This window comes from Pseudophryne corroboree, chromosome 5, assembly GCF_028390025.1.
Source record: "Pseudophryne corroboree isolate aPseCor3 chromosome 5, aPseCor3.hap2, whole genome shotgun sequence".
Classification (NCBI taxonomy): domain Eukaryota; kingdom Metazoa; phylum Chordata; class Amphibia; order Anura; family Myobatrachidae; genus Pseudophryne; species Pseudophryne corroboree.
This window is the reverse complement of record NC_086448.1, coordinates 174761090-174780827: the sequence shown is the minus strand read 5'-3', so window position 1 is coordinate 174780827 and position 19738 is coordinate 174761090. Positions and strand designations below refer to the sequence as shown.

General features: G+C 47.8%; 1 protein-coding gene across 11 annotated transcripts in view; it reads right to left on the bottom strand.

The window, feature by feature from the left end:
• RBM33 (RNA binding motif protein 33) overlaps positions 1-19738 on the bottom strand; it is a 297939-nt gene that overhangs the window by 168963 nt on the left and 109238 nt on the right. For 10 of the 11 annotated variants that reach the window (XR_010177641.1, XR_010177640.1, XM_063921881.1 and 7 more), the window contains exons 6-7: positions 15689-15802; positions 8166-8337 (exon numbers count right to left, since the gene is read on the bottom strand). Coding sequence is in view for 9 of the 11 variants with exons in the window: in XM_063921881.1 (XP_063777951.1) it covers positions 8166-8337; positions 15689-15802 (286 nt within the window). In the remaining 2 variants the exon portion in view is untranslated. The remainder of the gene's footprint in view (positions 1-8165; positions 8338-15688; positions 15803-19738) is intronic. The other variant, XM_063921887.1, reaches the window with a different exon arrangement.

The window sequence follows — 19738 nt, the reverse complement described above, 5'->3', positions numbered from 1 at the left end:
CAACCTTCACAAACGTCTGGGCCTCAGGAAGGGAAGCCAACTGTTTCTGAAAGAAAATGGACAAGGCAGAAATTTGGACCTTGATAGACACTAATCTCAAGCCAGTATCCACACCCGCCTGTAGAAATAGGAGAAGACATCCTAATTTAAACTCCAGCACAGGAGACTTCTTGGATTCACACCAAGATACAAATTTTCTCCAAATACGATGGTAATGTTTGGACTTTACCCCTTTCCTGGCCAGAATAAGTGTGGGAATGACTTCACTGGGAATACCCTTATGGGCTAGGATCTGGCGCTCAACAGCCATGCCATCAAACGCAGCTGCGGTAAGTCTTGATAAACAAACAGCCCCTGCTGAAGTAGGTCCTCGTGAAGAGGAAGAGGCTGGGGATCTTCCAGTAATAACTCCTGAAGATCTGGATAACAAGCCCTCCTTGGCCAGTCTGGAGCAATGAGAATTGCTCGAACCCTTGTTCTTCTGATGATCTTGAGAACTTTTGGTATTAGTGGAAGTGGAGGGAACAGATACACCGACTGAAACACCCACTGAGTCACCAGTGCATCCACTGCTATTGCTTGTGGGTCTCTCGACCTGGAACAATATTTCTGAAGCTTCTTGTTGAGACGTGATGCCATCATATCTACTTGAGGAATGCCCTAACGATCTGCTACCTCTGAAAAAACTTCTGGGTGGAGGCCCATTCTCCTGGATGGAGATCGTGTCTGCTGAGGAAGTCTGCTTCCCAATTGTCCACTCCCGGAATGAAAATTGTCGACAGAGCTTTTGCATGTCTCTCTGCCCAGAGGAGTATCTTTGTCACCTCTGCCATTGCCGCTCTGCTTTTGTTCCGCCCTGGCGGTTTATCTAAGCTACTGCCGTTACATTGTCTGACTGGATCTGTATGGGACGACCTTGAAGAAGGTGTGCCGCTTGATGAAGGCTGTTGTACACAGCTCTCAATTCCAGAATGTTTATGTGAAGGAGTACTTCTTGACTTGACCATCGTCCTTGGAAGCTTTCCCCTTGCGTGACTGCTCCCCAACCTTGGAGGCTTGCATCTGTGGTCACCAGGATCCAGGCATGAATCCCGAACCTGCGGCCCTCCAGGAGGTGAGAACTTTGAAGCCACCACAAGAGTGAAATACTGGCTTTTGTTGGCAGGATTATCCTCCGATGCATGTGTAGGTGCAGACCACTTGTCCAGTAGGTCCCATTGGAACACCCTGGCGTGGAATCGGCCAAATTGTAGCGCCTCGTAGGCCGCTACCATCTTCCCCAGCAGGCGGATGCACTGATGAATCGATAAGCGTGCTGGTTTTAAAACTTGTTTGACCATCCTCTGGATCTCCAGAGCCTTTTCCACCGGTAGGAATACTTTCTGTGCTTCCGTGTCCAATATCATTCCCAGAACTGATAACCTCATTGTGGGTTCCAATTGTGATTTTGGAAGGTTTTTGATCCAACCGTGCTGTTGCAGCACTGTCAGGGAAAGTGCAATGTTCTGCACTAGTTTCTCCCTGGATCTCGCTTTTATGAGATCGTCCAAATATGGGATGACTTTGACTCCTTTCTTGCGAAGAAGAACCATCATCTCCACCATCACCTTGGTGAATATTCTCTGAGCCGTGGAGAGCCCGAAAGGCAAAGTTTGGAACTGGTAGTGGCAGTCCTGCACCGCAAACCTCAGGTACGCCTGATGCGGCGGGTAGATGGGAACATGTAAATAAGCATCTTTGATGTCCATCGATACCAGAAATTCCTTTTCCTCCAAGCTGGATATCACCGCTCTCAGGGATTCCATCTTGAATTTGAACCTTTTCAAATAAAGGTTCAGAGTCTTTAGGTTTAACATCAGTCTGACTGAGCCATCCGGTTTCGGCACTACAAACAGGCTTGAATAAAACCCTTTTTCCTGTTGTGACACAGGAACTGAGGAAATTACGTTGTCTTGACATAATTTCTGTATTGTGTTCAGCACTTTTGTTCTGTCCTGAACAGAAGCTGGTAAGGCTGATTTGAAAAATCAGCATGGGTGAAGGTCCTGAAATTCCAATTTGTACCCTTGGGATTCTATCTGCAATACCCAAAGATCCAGATCTGAGTGAACTCAGACCTGGCTGAAAGACAGTAGACGTGCCCCCACCCGATCGTACTCCCGCAGGGGAGCCCTAGCTCCATGCTGAGGTTTTAGCAGAAGTAGCTGTTGACTTCTGCTCCTGCGAGCCTGATGGTGTTGTAGATTTTTTTACCTCTTCCTCAACCTCTTCCTGCGAAGAAGGGGGTACCCTTTGCCTTTTTGGACTTGTTGGGTCGAAATGATTGCATCGTATGAGAATTAAATCCTTTCCTAGGTGGAGCAGCTGCGGAAGGCAGAAATGCTAACTTGACTGAAGAAGTTGTTGAAATCATGGCATCCAGCTTGTCTCCAAAGAGGGCTTCTCCATTTTAAGGAAGCTCCTCAATATTCTTTTTTGATTCTGCATCAGCATTCCATGGGTGGATCCACAGCGCCCCACGGGCTGAAATCGCCATAGCAGATGATCTTTAACTCAGCAACCCAATATCCTTCATAGCTTCAACTAAGTAACCTGCAGCATCTTTGATATGGCCGAAAGTTAGGACTTTTTCATCCCTGTCAACTGTGTCTATGTTAACAAGCAAGTTGTCAGACCATTTTACCACAGCGTTACCTACCCACGCACAAGCAATGGTGGGCCTGAGCACCGTTCCGTTAGCTGTATATATGGATTTTAGGGTTGTTTTTAATTTACGGTCAGCTGGATCTTTTAAGGGGGCTGAACCAGGGGCAGGCAAAACTATTTTCTTAGACAGCCGAGAAACTGAGGTGTCTATCGTTGGGGGTATCTCCCATTTGTGCCTGTCTTCCTCAGGGAAAGGGTACGATACACGTATCCATCTGGGAAGGGTAAATTTCTTCACAGGGTTAGCCCAGGATTCTTCAAAGAACGCATTAAAATCCTTTGAAGGAGGATAAGTCACAACCTGCTTTTTATTTAATTTGAAACAATCCTTTTCCTCTGGGACTAGTGTTGTTTCAGGAAACTCCAACACTTCCTTCATAGCAACTATCATACATTGTATGCGTTTGGCTAATTTGGGGTCTACCTCTCTCAAATCCCCAGTATCAACGTCCGAGTCGGAATCTGTGTCTGCGTCCCCTTGCATTATCTGTGCCAGAGACCTTTTCTGGGAACTGGATGGGACCCGAGTGGATGATATGGAGGGGTCAGTAAACAGTGCCTCCTCCACAGACTGCCTCCAATATTTAGTCTGTTGTTCAGACTCAGAGAATTTGTTTGCAAGCATTGACATATTCTTTTGCAACATTCTCACCCACTCCGGCTCCTTCTGAGAGGGAAGGGCCACCACATTACCCTCTCGTGCATCTAAAATGGGTTCTTCCTGGGAAGAACCCTCCCCAATGTCTGACATGTTACACACTTGTACACACACACACACACACACACACACACACACACACACACACACACACACACACACACACCCTATCACACAGGGGAGCTATTGGGGACAGACCCACACTAAAGTCTGTCAGAGAGACACAGAGGGATTTGCCAGTCCACACACCGCGCCTTATTGTGAATTGTGGAAATATTACCCACTTACAGCACATATACCAATAATAGGCCCACAGATCTAATTATAATGAACACTCTCTGCCCCTTCTATAACACCCTGTACTTGTATCAGCGTTGTCATGAGGAGAAACCGCATTCAGGAGTTTCACATTGGAGTTTCTGCAGGAGAAAATGGCACCCAGTGAGTGTTCTGGCAAGTCTGAGGAGAAGCCCCGCCCTTCAGCCTCAGCAATGTAATATTTATACTGGCTGGGGATGGCACATCAGTGGCTGTCCTTGTATGTACCCTTTTTGCCAGTGAGAGTCAGGTTTTAAAACATACCCTCAGAGCACGCACGCCCCCCCCCCCCCCCCCGCGCTCTGCACCCTGGTGCTGAGAGACATGACGCGCAGCGTCCCGCTTGCGCGTGTACCTGTATGCCGCCAACGATAACCGGAGGATCCCCTCTCTGCAGGACTCCGGTAATATACTCCCCAGCTTTCTGACTTCTGGCTCTGTTAGGGGGTGGCGGCAGTGCTGTGGGAGTGAATGCTGGCCAGGCTTGGGTTGTGTTCAGTACCCTTCAGGAGCTAATGGTGTCCTGTCAGGGGAAGCAGAACCATTAACTAATTAAGAAGTTGGTTCCTATTCTCCCCCCCCCCCCTCAAGTCCCACGAAGCAGGGAAGCTGTTGCCAGCAGCTTCCCTGTAAAATAAAAAACCTAAGAAAGTCTTTCTCCAGCAAAGCTCTGTAGAGCTCCACTAGTGTGCATCCAGTCTCCTGGGCACATTTTCTAAACTGAGGTCTGGAGGAGGGGCATAGAGGGAGGAGCCAGTTCACACTGTTGAAAAGTCTTAAAGTGCCGAAGGCTCCTGCGGAACAGTCTATACCCATGGTACTAAAATGGACCCCAGCATCCTCTAGGACGTAAGAGAAAACACAGTTTAGTGAAATAACAGTGCAGTGAAATACCTCAGAAACACCAGACAGCTGAATGAAGTGGAATCGAGGGGGATGAGACCAGTACACAATGCCACAGTCAGAGAAGTGCTCTGCTGGGCATAAACCAGAGCCTGCGATAAGGCAGCAAGTTTCTTATACAATTATATGGTTCCCCCTTTCTATAATCCCCCTGGTATCATATATAGTGACTGTAACAGGGTTTGTGGGGGAGCAGTGTGCTGTGTGCCGCATGTAGTTAGGAGACGCTGGAAAGAGCGCCTCTGAGCCCGCTCTCTGGGAAGCCCCACACCCATAAAGGCACGCGGTCCCTATATGAATATTTATACTGGCATTGTACCTTTTTATGGCTAAAACCCATTTTAGAGTTAGCGCCAGTGTGTGTTTCCGCAGCGGGGCCCTCAGCCCGCAGCAGAGTGCCCGACGCGCCCCTATACCGCCACTTGTCACTGGGACCCGCTAACCAGGACCCCGGTGTAAGTACTCACCGCACTGCATCTTTTTCAGCATCTGTTAGGGGTGGCGGCATGCTGCCGGCGTGTGCGCACACACTGGGGGCATGTGAAATAGCGCCTCAGGGGCTTAATTTCCTGTCAGCGGGGATACGAACCATCAACCCTAGAGGTGGTTGGTTCGGTCCCCCTCCACAAGTCCCACAACGTAGGAAGACTGGTTGCCAGCCAGTGTGCTTGAAAATAACAAACTAAATAAAAATTTTGAAGAAAACTCTCTGGAGCTCCAGAGGAATGTACCCGGCTCCATGGGCACATTTTTCTAAACTGAGTCTGCAGGAGTGGCATAGAAGGGAGGAGCCTGCACACACTAATGATTTCTTAAAGTGCAAGGCTTCAATGTACCCGATCTATACCCCATGGTAACTACGTTTCCCAGTATCCCCTAGGACATTAGAGAAAGCTATTTCAAGTTACTCAAAGACTAGTCAACTCCTGTACATACATACAACATATCAGTGACTGCCTGGTGGAGCAAGGTCATCCGATCACACTTATTTATTTATGTATTTAACAGTTTCTTATATAGCGCAGCAAATTCTGTTGCGCTTTACAACTGGATACAATGATAAAACAAAACTGGGTAATAAACAGTCTTAGAGGTAGGAGGGCCCTGCTCACAAGCTTACAATCTATAGGGAAATAGGCATTGATACACAAGGAAAGGCACTATCTATTGCATGCATTTTCAACCGGTGTGCCGTGGAGCCAGAGCCGCTGCCACACCTTCAAAATGAACTGTGAGCCCAGGCAGCCGCAGCGCTGGGATCCCCTGGGAGGCTCAGACTCAAACGCGCATGGGCCATGACCTATGCAATGGAGATGCAGTGGTGACATCATAGGTCACGGCCGCCGCATCCCACAAGCCAGGCAGCCAGCCCGCCCACCCGCATCCACACCTGCCCTCCCTCCTGCCCACCACCCTCCTGCATCCACACCTGCCGCCCGGCCGCGTGCAGGCATCCGCTCAGTGCTCGCAGCACTGTAAGCAACCCACGCCACTGAGGGACAGACAAGGAGGACAGAAGATGGTAGGGGCTAATATTTGTGGGGAATAATGTATGGGGGGAGGGGGGGGGGGGGGGGGGGGACAATGTAACTTGGTATCCGTTCAGATGGTCGACCATGTTATGGTCGACAGTCATTAGGTCGACCACTATTGGTCGACATTGACATGGTCGACATGAGTTTAACTTTTTTTTCTTTTGGGGAACTTTTCCATACTTTACGATCCACGTGGACTACGATTGGAACGGTAATCTGTGCCGAGCGAAGCGGTAGCGGAGCGAAGGCACCATGCCCCGCGAGCCATGCGAGGGGACGCGGTGCACTAATTGGGGTTCCCAGTCACTTTACGCAAAAAACGACACCAAAAAAACTAAAAAAAACCTCATGTCGACCTTTTCATGTGTCGACCATGTGTCCATGTCGACCATGTCAATGTCGACCAATAGTGGTCGACCTAATGACTGTCGACCATAACATGGTCGACCATTCATACCGGAACCATGTAACTTATGTAGAGAGCAATGTATGTGGAGGGCAATGTAACTTATGAAGAAAGCAATGTATGTGGGGGGAAATGTAACTTATTTGGGGAGCAATGTATATGGGGGGAATGTAACTCATGTGGGGAGGAATATATTGTATGTATTGAGCAATGTATTTTATGTGGGGAGCAAAATGGTTTATGTGGGGTGCAATGTGATTGTTTTTTCTTTGGGGAATAATGTAATCTTTTTTTTCTGTGGAAGCCAGTGTGTGTGTGTGTGTGTGTGTGTGTGTCTGTGTGTCTGTGTGTGTGTGTGTGTGTGTGTGTCTGTGTGTGTCTGTGTGTGTGTGTGTGTCTGTGTGTGTCTGTGTGTCTGTGTGTTGCAAGAGCTTTCTGTTTTACTGTGGGGGGCCAATGTCTCTGTTTTTTTTAACCTGTGGGGGCTGATGGTGTGCCTTGGCAATTTAAATATATTGTTTGGTGTGCCACGAGTTAACAAAAGGTTGAAAATCACTGATCTATTGCATATTTGTCCACCGGATTGCAAAGGTTCTAGGTGGGTTGCATGATATCACATCACAGCAATGATGAACCATATGCCAGAAAGAAGGGAAAGTGAAGAAAGATAAAATATGTGGACGATATCTCCGGCCTGAGAAGGATTGCAGGAATTCTATTTCCTGACTAGCGTCATAAACCTCTGGAATTTTAATACACAACTGCATCCTTAGAAAGATGTGGCACACAGATCACAGGCCTTCTATGGATATTACAAGGGGGAGTGACCTTCCACTGCTGGATATGAATGGGCCCAGCAGAGTAAGGGTTAACCTTTCTTAGAGGTGGGGGCTGATGTGCTGAGGGGTCTATAACTACGTAACTCACTGATAGATCCTTGTTCACTCTGATGAAAGTGGCTGCCCTGCCTGGATGGATGTCTATTTTCTTTGTGAAGCTTCCTCACACAGATCTTAATGCACTACGTAAGAGTAATTAGGTTCTGATTTTCTTTATTCCCTTTTTGTTTATTGAGACTGCTAGTTTCCTGTATATCTTTTTAAAACTCCTTATATTCTTTGTAATCTTTTTACCCTTGTAAATCCGAAGATATTTCTTAATTATAATAAAAATAATTAGTTAAAACTGCTGTGTTCTTGAACCCAAGTCAAGCCAAGTGAAGTACGTTACCTATTTTTTCATGAGATATTGATATTTGTGGTTACTGGTAGAGCTAAAGAAGCCTGCAACTTCCGTAACACGTTGAAAAGTCTTTGCTTGTGGCAGCGTAGATTCGCACGGCGCTGGCGCAACTCTCGAATTGGTGTACCCAGAGAGTGGGGCGGCCGGGGTCCGTGACACTTGCCTTACTTCCAGCAGCCAGGACTGCTACAGAGTCCCAAGATTCCAAATTATTAAAGGTCTGCTGTCATAGGAAGTCCTCTAGCCTCAACCAAATAAGGTATGCCTGGACAGAAGATAGAAATCTCTGTTCCTCATCTTAAGAATGGATAATGCTCCAACATTAAACAAAATAAATATTACATTCCAATAATTGAGTCTCCAAAAAAATAAAAACATAATAATAATTAAATATTACCTAAAGTTTCTGGAATGTTACGCCTTTCTCTAGTGGAATTAGAAAGCCGAATAATTGTTCCTTCTTTACGTTCAGTTTTGAAACGTATGCGACCACCTCCTTCCTCCTCATCATCATCTTCATCAGACTCTTCTTTAGAGTCAGGAGGTAACTCTTGTGACTCTACATGAACCTAGTTACAAATACAATTGAGAGTGTCCATCAGATAAAATAAACTGCATAGTAATATTAGCTTACTTACCTTAATTTTCAAAAAGCAAATACATTCACAACACCCAAAGGAAAAAAAAAGTTTTCACTACTGGGAAAGTGTAAGAAGCTGCCATTCAACCTCTAGCCCAATTTCCAGTTTACTGTCAAAATCATACCTGATTTCCTGTTAACATTTTCTAGCAAAAATGTGATAACTAATCTCCATTCTGCTACTTGGCTTACTCTGTAGCAGGGAAGATTCAAGACAGTGGCTCAAACTGAAAGCCTCAGAACTGCACTGATGGATTCCAATACTATAGAGACAGCATAGCGCCGAAGGTAATTGGCAGAGATCTTAGGTTTGTGTGAGTGCTGGGATCCTGCTAAATTATGTGAATCGTGCAAGTTCCATACAGAGTAGGAAGTGGAAGCTGTCATATAGATTCTTCTGGGCATGCTAAATTGTAAAAACACAAGCCCTTAGTAGCCAAGACTTAACTATATTTGTAAATTAAAGTGTGCATATATATATGTGTAAGCACATACTGTATGTACATTTATATGTATAAACGTAGACAGATGTCTGAATAAAGTGCTCTCAGATATTGAGGCATTGTGATATTGTAATGATCCATGTGGGTTTAAGGGTCAAGCAAAAACAAAACAACCATTCACAGGGGGATATTCAATTGTTTGAAAAGTCAGTTGGGTGTCTGTTTTTTCCCATCCAATAGACAGGAAAAAAATAAGATTTTACTCACCGGTAAATCTATTTCTCGTAGTCCGTAGTGGATGCTGGGGACTCCGTAAGGACCATGGGGAATGGACGGGCTCCGCAGGAGACATGGGCACTTTAAGAAAGAATTTAGATTCTGGTGTGCTCTGGCTCCTCCCTCTATGTCCCTCCTCCAGACCTCAGTTAGAGAAACTGTGCCCGGAAGAGCTGACAGTACAAGAAAAGGATTTTGGAAATCCAGGGCAAGATCCATACCAGCCACACCAATCACACCGTATAACTTGTGATAAACTTACCCAGTCAACAGTATGAACAACAACAGAGCAGCAGTTCAACCCTGATGCAACAATAACATAGCCCTTATTGCAGCAATAACTATATACAAGTATTGCAGAAGAAGTCCGCACTTGGGACGGGCGCCCAGCATCCACTACGGACTACGAGAAATAGATTTACCGGTAAGGAAAATCTTATTTTCTCTAACGTCCTAGTGGATGCTGGGGACTCCGTAAGGACCATGGGGATTATACCAAAGCTCCCAAACGGGCGGGAGAGTGCGGATGACACTGCAGCACCGAATGAGCAAACACAAGGTCCTCCTCAGCCAGGGTATCAAACTTGTAGAACTTTGCAAAAGTGTTGAACCTGACCAAGTAGCCGCTCGGCACAGGTGTAATGCCGAGACCCCTCGGGCAGCCGCCCAAGAAGAGCCCACCTTCCTAGTGGAATGGGCCTTAACGGATTTTGGCAGCGGCAATCCAGCCGCAGAATGAGCCTGCTGAATCGTGTTACAGATCCAGCGAGCAATAGTTTGCTTTGAAGCCGGCGCACCAAGCTTGTTGGAAGCATACAGGATAAACAAAGAGTCTGTTTTCCTGAGTCTAGCCGTTCTGGCTACATAAACCTTCAAAGCCCTGACCACATCAAGCAACTCGGAATCCTCCAAGTCAGTAGTAGCCACAGGCACCACAATAGGTTGGTTTATATGAAAAGATGAAACCACTTTCGGCAGGAATGGTGGACGGGTCCTCAATTCTGCTCTATCCACATGGAAAACCAGATAGGGGCTTTTATGTGACAAAGCCGCCAATTCTGACACACGCCTAGCCGAAGACAAGGCTAGTAGCATGACCACCTTCCACGTGAGATATTTCAATTCCACCGTTTTGAGTGGTTCAAACCAGTGTGATTTCAGGAAACTCAACACCACATTAAGATCCCAAGGTGCCACTGGAGGCACAAAAGGGGGCTGAATATGCAGCACTCCCTTTACAAACGTCTGAACTTCAGGTAAAGAAGCCAGCTCTTTTTGAAAGAAAATGGATAGGGCCGAAACCTGGGCCTTAATGGAACCCAACTTTAGGCCCAAAGTCACTCCTGACTGTAGGAAGTGAAGGAAATGGCCCAGCTGGAATTCCTCCGTAGGGGCATTCCTGGCCTCACACCAAGCAACATATTTTCGCCATATACGGTGATAACGTTGAGCTGTCACGTCCTTCCTAGCCATTATCAGCGTAGGAATAACCTCATCCGGAATGCCTTTCTCTGCTAGGATCCGGCGTTCAACCGCCATGCCGTCAAACGCAGCCGCGGTAAGTCTTGGAACAGACAGGGCCCCTGTTGCAACAAGTCCTGTCTTAGAGGAAGAGGCCACGGGTCCTCTGTGAGCATATCTTGCAGATCTGGATACCAAGCCCTTCTTGGGCAATCCGGAACAATGAGTATTCTCACTCCTCTTTTCCTTATGGGTATGAGAGGAAGAGGAGGAAATACATAGACCGACTGGAACACCCACGGTGTCACCAGGGCGTGTACAGCTATCGCCTGAGGGTCTCTTGACCTGGCGCAATACCTCTGTAGCTTTTTGTTGAGGTGGGATGCCATCATGTCCACCTGTGGCAGTCCCCACCAACTTGCAATCTGCGTGAAGACTTCCTGATGAAGTCCCCACTCTCCCGGGTGGAGGTCGTGTCTGCTGAGGAAGTCTGCTTCCCAGTTGTCCACTCCCGGGATGAACACTGCTGACAGTGCGCTTACGTGATTCTCCGCCCAGCGAAGAATTCTGGTGGCTTCCGCCATCGCCACTCTGCTCCTTGTGCCGCCTTGTCGGTTTACATGAGCCACTGCGGTGATGTTGTCTGACTGAATCAGAACCGGTTGGTCGCAAAGCAAGTTCTCCGCTTGACGCAGGGCGTTGTATACAGCCCTTAGTTCCAGGATTTTGATGTGAAGGCAAGTCTCTTGACTTGACCACAGACCTTGGAAATCTCTTCCCTGTGTGACTACTCCCCACCCTCGGAGGCTTGCATCCGTGGTCACCAGGACCCAGTCCTGAATGCCGAATCTGCGGCCCTCTAGAAGGTGAGCGCTCTGCAGCCACCACAGAAGAGACACCCTGGCCCTGGGGGATAGGGTGATTAACCGATGCATCTGAAGATGTGATCCGGACCACTTGTCCAGGAAGTCCCATTGAAAGGTCCTCGCATGGAACCTGCCGAAGGGAATGGCCTCTATGATGCCACCATCTTTCCCAGGACTCGAGTGCAGTGATGCACTGACACCTGTTTTGGTTTTAATAGGTTCCTGACCAGTGTCATGAGTTCCTGAGCTTTCTCTATCGGGAGATAAACCCTTTTCTGGTCTGTGTCTAGAATCATGCCCAGGAAAGGCAGACTAGTCATAGGAACCAACTGCGACTTTGGAATATTTAGAATCCAGCCGTGTTGCCGTAACACTTCCAGAGAAAGTGCTACGCTGATCAGCAACTGCTCTCTTGATCTCGCCTTTATGAGGAGATCGTCCAAGTATGGGATAATTGTGACCCTTTGCTTCCTCAGGAGTACCATCATTTCCGCCATTACCTTGGTAAATATTCTCGGTGCCGTGGAGAGACCAAACGGCAACGTCTGAAATTGGTAATGACAATCATGTACCACAAATCTGAGGTACGCCTGATGAGGTGGATAAATGGGGACATGAAGGTATGCATCCTTTATGTCCAGAGGCACCATAAAATCCCCCCCTTCCAGGCTTGCGATGACCGCTCTCAGCGATTCCATCTTGAACTTGAACCTTTTCAGGTATATGTTCAGGGATTTTAAATTCAATATGGGTCTGACCGAACCGTCCGGTTTCGGGACTACAAACATGGTCGAATAATAACCCCTTCCCTGTTGAAGGAGGGGAACCTCGACCACCACCTGTTGAAGATACAATTTGTGAATTGCAGTTAACACTATTTCCCTCTCGTGGGGGGAAGATGGTCGGGCCGATTTGAGGTATCGGTGAGGGGGCATCTCTTCGACTTCCAGCATGTATCCCTGAGACACAATTTTTATTGCCCAGGGATCCACCTGGGAGTGAACCCACTTGTGGCTGAAATTTCGAAGACGTGCCCCCACCAGGCCTAGTTCCGCCTGTGGAGCCCCAGCGTCCTGCGGTGGATTTTGTAGAGGCCGGGGAGGACTTCTGTTCCTGGGAACTAGCTGTGTTATGCAGCGTCTTTCCTCTGCCCCTGCCTCTGGCAAGAAAGGACGCACCTCGGACTTTCTTGCTTTGTGATCGAAAGGACTGCATTTGATAATGTCGTGCTTTCTTAGGCTGTGCGGGAATATAAAGCAAAAGATTAGAATTACCGGCTATAGCTGTGGAGACCAGGTCCGAGAGCCCTTCTCCACAAAATTCCTCAGCCTTGTGAGGTAAACCTTGCATATGCTTCTTTTAGTCGGCATCACCTGTGCATGTTCCACAGGACACGTCTAGCAGAAATCGACATAGCATTGACTCTAGAACCCAGTAGACTAATGTCTCTTTGGGCATGTTTTATATATATATATATATATATATATATATATATATATATATATACACACACACACGTATACACATACTAGGGTCTCAATGTCCACGCAGCTAAAGCGCTATAACCCCATGCCGACACAATCGCCGGTCTGAGTAGTGTACCAGCATTTGTGTAAATGGACTTCAAAGTACTTTTACTGCATGCTATCTGCAGGATCCCTGAGGATAGCTGTTAAGTCAGCGCTACCTTTTGGGTAAACGTGTCAAGCTTTGTCCACCCTAGGGAAAGATTCCCATTGTATCCTGGCCCTAGTAGGGAAAGGATACTCCCTGAGAATTCTTTGTGGGAAGCTGCAGCTTCTTGTCTGGAGATTCCCGCTCTTTTTCTTCATGAGAGGAGGGAAATTTACCTCAGCTTTCTTCCCCTTAAACATGTGTACCCTTGTGTCAGGGACAGATGAGTCATCAGTGATATGCAAAACATCTTTCATTACAATAATCATATATTGAATACTTTCCTGCCATTTTGGCTGTAACTTTGCATTATCGTAGCCGACACTGGAGTCAGACTCCGTGTCGATATCAGTGTCTATTATTTTGGATAGTGAGCGTTGTGAGACTCTGAATGTCTCTGCGACATAGGGACAGACATGGGAAGATTCCCTGTCTGTTCTCTAATCTTTTGTGCAATAAATTTACCTCAGCACTTACTTCACATATCCAATCAGGTGTCGGCGTTGTCGACGGAGACACCACACACACATTTGCTCCATCACCTCCTTAGGAGAGCCTTTTACCTCAGACATGTCGACACACACGTACCGACACACCACACACTCAGGGAATGCTCGTCTAAAGATAATTCCCTCACAAGGCCCTTTGGAGAGACAGAGAAAGAGTATGCCAGCACACACCCCAGCGCTATATGACCCAGGAAAAAACACAGCAATTTAATGTTTACCCAGTAGCGCTGTTATTATCTGCGCCGAATTATGTGCCCCCCCCTCTTCTTTAAAACCCTCTCTTCTACTGTGGTATAAGCAGGGTAGAGACCAGGGAGCTTCCTCTCAGCGGTGCTGTGGAGAAAAAACATAGCGCTGGAGGGTGCTGAGGAAGAAGCCCCGCCCCCTCGACGGCGGGCTTCTGTCCCGCTTAAATATGCATTTTCTTGGCGGGGGCTCATACATATATACAGTGCGCAACTGAATATATGTAAACTTTTGCCAAAAAGAGGTCCAAATGCTGCCCAGGGCGCCCTCCCCTGCGCCCTTGCAGTGACCGTAGCATGTGAGGTGTGTGGGAGCAATGGCGCACAGCTGCAGTGCTGTGCGATACCTCAGTGAAGAACGGAGTCTTCTGCCGCCGATTTCGAAGTCTTCTTGCTTCTCATACTCACCCGGCTTCTGTCTTCCGGCTCTGTGAGGGGGACGGCGGCGCGGCTCTGGGATCGGACGGCGAGGGTGAGATCCTGCGTACGATCCCTCTGGAGCTAATGGTGTCCAGTAGCCTAAGAAGCAGGACCTAGCTTCAGAGAGTAGGGCTGCTTCTCTCCCCTCAGTCCCACGATGCTGGGAGTCTGTTGCCAGCAGAGCTCCCTGAAAATAAAAAACCTAACAAAATACTTTCTCTCAGCAAACTCAGGAGAGCTCACTGAAAAGCACCCAGCTCGCTCTGGGCACAGTATCAAACTGAGGTCTGGAGGAGGGGCATAGAGGGAGGAGCCAGAGCACACCAGAACCTAAATTATTTCTTAAAGTGCCCATGTCTCCTACGGAGCCCGTCTATCCCTATGGTCCTTACGGAGTCCCCAGCATCCACTAGGACGCTAGAGAAAGAGATTTATGTTCTTGCCTGTTAAATCATTTTCTTTGCATCCATGGGGGACACAGGAATGAATCTGATATATCCTGGAGATTTGGAGTCCGGGCAGAAAATACGAAGATCTCTTTCCCAGCAGTCCAGATTCCCTCTCCTCTATACCACACCCCCAGCCATAAGCAGCCACCCTGCTCTTTGTTCCGCCTTGGCAGTTAAGTTTGCAAGCTCAAGGCAAGGAGTGAGTAGAAGGAATACTGGCACACACTCCGGTCCAAACACACAGTGGAGGTGAACAGGGAAACCAGTTGTAGAGCAAAAAAAAAACCCTGCAAGCCAAGTGCGTCAGGGTCGTCATCCTGTATCCCCTATAGATTTGAAGAAAATAATTTAACAGGTACGAACATAAATCTCCTTTCTTCTTCATTCCATAGCGGACACAGGGATGACTCTGGGACGTCTCACAGCAGTCCCCCTAAAAGAAGGGACGCTCCTGAGTTGTGCAGAGAACCTTCTACCCAAAAGTTGCATCCGAAAAAGTGAAGGTGTCAAATGAATAGAATTTAATAAAAGTATGAGCAGAGGACCACGTGGCAGCTTTAAAACGCTGCTCCGCAGAGGGGCCACACCTTGCTGCCAAAGAGATTCCCACTGACCAGATGGAATGAACAGTCACCATGGCAGGAACAGGAAGATATGCCAGAGCAAGCCTCGTGGATAGTCAAAAGAAACCACCTGCCCAAAGTCTGTTTAGAAGCCGGCAAGCCACGTTTATGAAAGTCATACAAGACAGACAGAGTAGGTCTAATGAAAACCCACCTGCCCAGGCTATAGCAAAATCATCCCTGTCTCTCCTACGGAACTAAGAAAAAAAGGTTTTCATCTATAAACTAATTACATGTAACTTTACCAAGCACATGAAGAGCCACAAAAAGGGATTAATATACCACCTGCCTATTCTATAAAAAACACTCATTACCTCTTCAGATTCGTTAGCAGGATTTTCTGGTTCTGCTGCATCCTCTGATACATTTTCCATATACTGTTCATCGTTAGCTTCCTGCCTTTTGTATGACTGTGCATAATCTTCCTCCTTAAAAAAATAAGAAAAAAGTGGCAAAAAAACAAACCGGTTAGGAATTGACAACTGTATATTTACCAGTATATTAGAGCCAAAGGCTACCACCAACATAGATATACAGTATATCATATTCATACAACACAAGCACTTCTTGCCTCTAGTGTCCACTGGAAGTAACATTCATCTGTAAAAGGCTGGAATGCAGAGATTGTTGCAAGTCTCCCAGTTACACTTTTTTTGAATATTCACTGCATGTACATTTTAAAAAGCATAAAAAAAATAAAAATAGGATTTTAATACCTACAGGTAAATCCTTTTCTCCTAGTCCGTAGAGGATGCTGGGGACTCCAAAAGGACCATGGGGTATAGACGGGATCCGCAGGAGCTTGGGCACACTATAAAGACTTAAACTGGGTGTGAACTGGCTCCTCCCTGTATGCCCCTCCTCCAGACCTCAGTTATAGGAACTGTGCCCAGGAGAGACGGACATTTCGAGGAAAGGATTTTTGTTTAAACTAAGGCGAGAAACATACCAGCCCACACCACAACATACCGTACAACTGGAATAGAATGAAACCAGATAACCGTATAAACTAACTACAGCAACAAGCTGAAGAAAACCAATACACAATCCGTGTGTAAACAAGTACAACCAGTAATAATACAACTGCAAGAAACAGTCCGCACTGGGATGGGCGCCCAGCATCCTCTACGGACTACGAGAAAAGGATTTACCGGTAGGTATTAAAATCCTATTTTCTCTTACGTCCTAGAGGATGCTGGGGACTCCAAAAGGACCATGGGGTCTATACTAAAGCTCCAGAACGGGCGGGAGAGTGCGGACGACTCTGCAGCACCGATTGAGCACACATAAGGTCCTCCTCAGCCAGGGTATCAAACTTGTAAAACTTAGCAAAAGTGTTTGTACCCGACCACGTAGCTGCTCGGCAAAGCTGAAGTGCCGAGACCCCTCGGTCAGCCGCCCAAGATGAGCCCACTTTCCTGGTAGAATGGGCCTTTACGGACTTGGCAACGGTAGCCCAGCCGAAGAATGAGCTTGCTGAATCGTATTACAAATCCAGCGAGCAATAGTCTGCTTAGAAGCAGGATTTCCAATCTTGTTGGAAGCATACAGGACAAACAAAGCCTGTTTTCCTGGTAAGAGCCGTTCTGGCAACGTCAATTTTCAAGGCTCTTACAACATCAAGAGACCTTGGAACCGCCACAGCATCCGTAGCCACAGGCACCACAATAGGTTGGTTGATGTGAAAAGAAGAAACCACCTTCGGCAGAAATTGTTGACGAGTCCTCAATTCCGCTCTATCCGAATGGAATATCAAATAAGGGCTCTTGTGAGACAAGGCCGCCAATTCATACACTCGCCTGGCCGACGTCAGAGCCAAAAGCATGACCACTTTCCAAGTGAGAAACCTTAACTCAATCTTACGCAAAGGTTCAAACCAAGGAGACTTAAGGAACTGCAAGACCACTTCAAGATTCCACGGCGCCACTGGCGGCACAAATGGAGGTTGTATATGCAACACACCCTTCACAAAGGTCTGAACCTCAGGCAGGACGGCCAATTCTTTCTGAAAGAAAATAGATAAAGCCGAAATCTGCACTTTTATGGAACCCAATTTCAAGCCTGCATCTACGCCTGCCTGCAAAAAATGGAGAAACCGACCCAAGTGAAACTCCTCCGCCGGAGCTGCTTTGGTCTCACACCATGAAACATATTTCCTCCAAATATGGTGATAATGTTTTGCCGTAACCTCCTTTCTAGCTTTAAAGGAGAGTAGGGATGACCCCCCCCCGGATATACCCTTCCGAGCTAAGATTTGGCGCTCAACTTCCACGCCGTCAAACGCAGCCGCGGTAAGTCCGGAAACACGCAGGGCCCTTGCAATAACAGGTCCTCTCTTAGAGGAAACGGCCAGGGATCTTCCACTAGTAATTCTTGAAGATCTGGATACCAGGCCCTCCGTGGCCAATCTGGGACGACAAGTATCGCCTGAACCCTTGCTCGTCGAACGATCCTCAGCACCTTTGGAATGAGAGGAAGCGGAGGGAACACATACACTGACTGAAACACCCACGGAGTCACCAGGGTGTCCACTGCACTGGCTTGGGGGTCCCTTGACCTGGAACAATACCTCGGAAGCTTCTTGTTGAGGCAAGACGCCATCATGTCTATCAGAGGAATTCCCCAACGCTTTGTCACTTCTGAAAATACCGCTTGATGAAGAACCCACTCTCCCGGATGGAGATCGTGTCTGCTGAGGAAGTCTGCTTCCCAGTTGTCCACTCCCGGGAGGAAGACTGCTGACAGAGCACTCACGTGCTGTTCCGCCCAGCGTAGGATTCATGTGGCCTCGTCCATAGCCACCCTGCTCTTTGTTCCGCCTTGGCGGTTTACGTACACCACTGCTGTTATGTTGTCCGACTGGATCAGGACAGGGAGACCCTGAAGAAGGTTCTTTGCTTGCAGCAGGCCGTTGTAAATGGCTCTCAACTCGAGAACATTTATGTGAAGACAAGATTCCTGGCTTTGCAGCCACCACAGGAGCAAAATCCTGGCCCTGGAAGATAGACTTATTTTCCGGTGCATGTGCAGGTGAGATCCGGACCATTTTTTCAGCAGATCCCACTGAAACACCCGGGCATGAAACCTGCCAAACGGAATGGCTTAGTAAGCCGCAACCATCTTCCCTAGTACCCGAGTGCATTGATGAATCGACACACTTGTCGGCCTCAGAAGCTCCCTGACCATGGTCTGGATTTCCAGAGCTTTGACCTCCGGAAGAAACACTCTCTGTATTTCCGTGTCTAGGACAATGCCCAGGAAGGGCAGCCGAGTGGTCAGGATCAACTGAGACTTTGGCAAATTTAGTATCCAACCGTGATGTCGCAGAACCGACAGGGAGAGATCCACATTTCTTAACAACTGCTCCTTGGAACTCGCCTTTATCAGGAGATCGTCCAAGTACGGGATAATTGTGACCCCTTGCTTGCAAAGGAGGACCATCATCTCCGCCATTCCCTTGGTGAAAACCCTCGTGGCCGTGGAAAGCCCAAATGGCAACGCCCGAAATTGGTAATGACAATCCTGCACCACAAACCTCAGGAAAGCCTGATGAGGAGGGAATATCGGGATGCTGGAGATCACCGCTCGAAGAGACTCCATCTTGAACTTGAAAGTTTTCAAATATGGGTTGAGGGATTTTAGGTTCAGAATCGGTCTGACAGAACCGTCCGGCTTCTGCACCACAAAGAGGCTCGAATAGAACCCTTTCCCCCAATCTGATGGGGGAACCGGCACCACGACCCTCTGTTGACGCAACTTTTGTATCGCATCCCTCACCACCTCTCTTTCGGGAAGAGAAGTTGACAAAGCCGACACGAAAAACCGGTTGGGGGGCATCTCCTGAAACTCCAGTCTGTACCCTTGGGACACTATGTCTAAGACCCAAGGATCCAGGCCGAACGAACCCAGACCTGATTGAAGAATTGGAGACGGCCCCCCACCGGTAGGGACTCCCCCAGAGGAGCCACAGCGTCATGCGGTGGACTTGGTAGAGGCAGGGGAGGACTTTTGGTCATGGGTGCCTGACACTGCAGGCGACTTCCTTCCCCTACCTCTACCCTTTGAAGCGAGGAAGGACGAGCCCTTACCTCTTTTGTACTTATTAGGCCGAAAGGACTGTATCTGCTGATGGGGTGCCTTTTTCTGTTGTGTGGGAACATATGGAAGAAAAGATCCCGCCGTAGCGGTCGACACCAGGTCAGCCAGGCCGTCACCGAACAATGCACTACCTTTAAAAGGGAGAGCTTCCGTATTCTTCTTGGAGTCGGCATCAGCATTCCATTGGTGAATCCACAGCGCCCTCCTGGCCGAAATCGCCATGGCATTGGCTCTCGATCCCAAGAGGCCAACATCCCTCGCAGCAT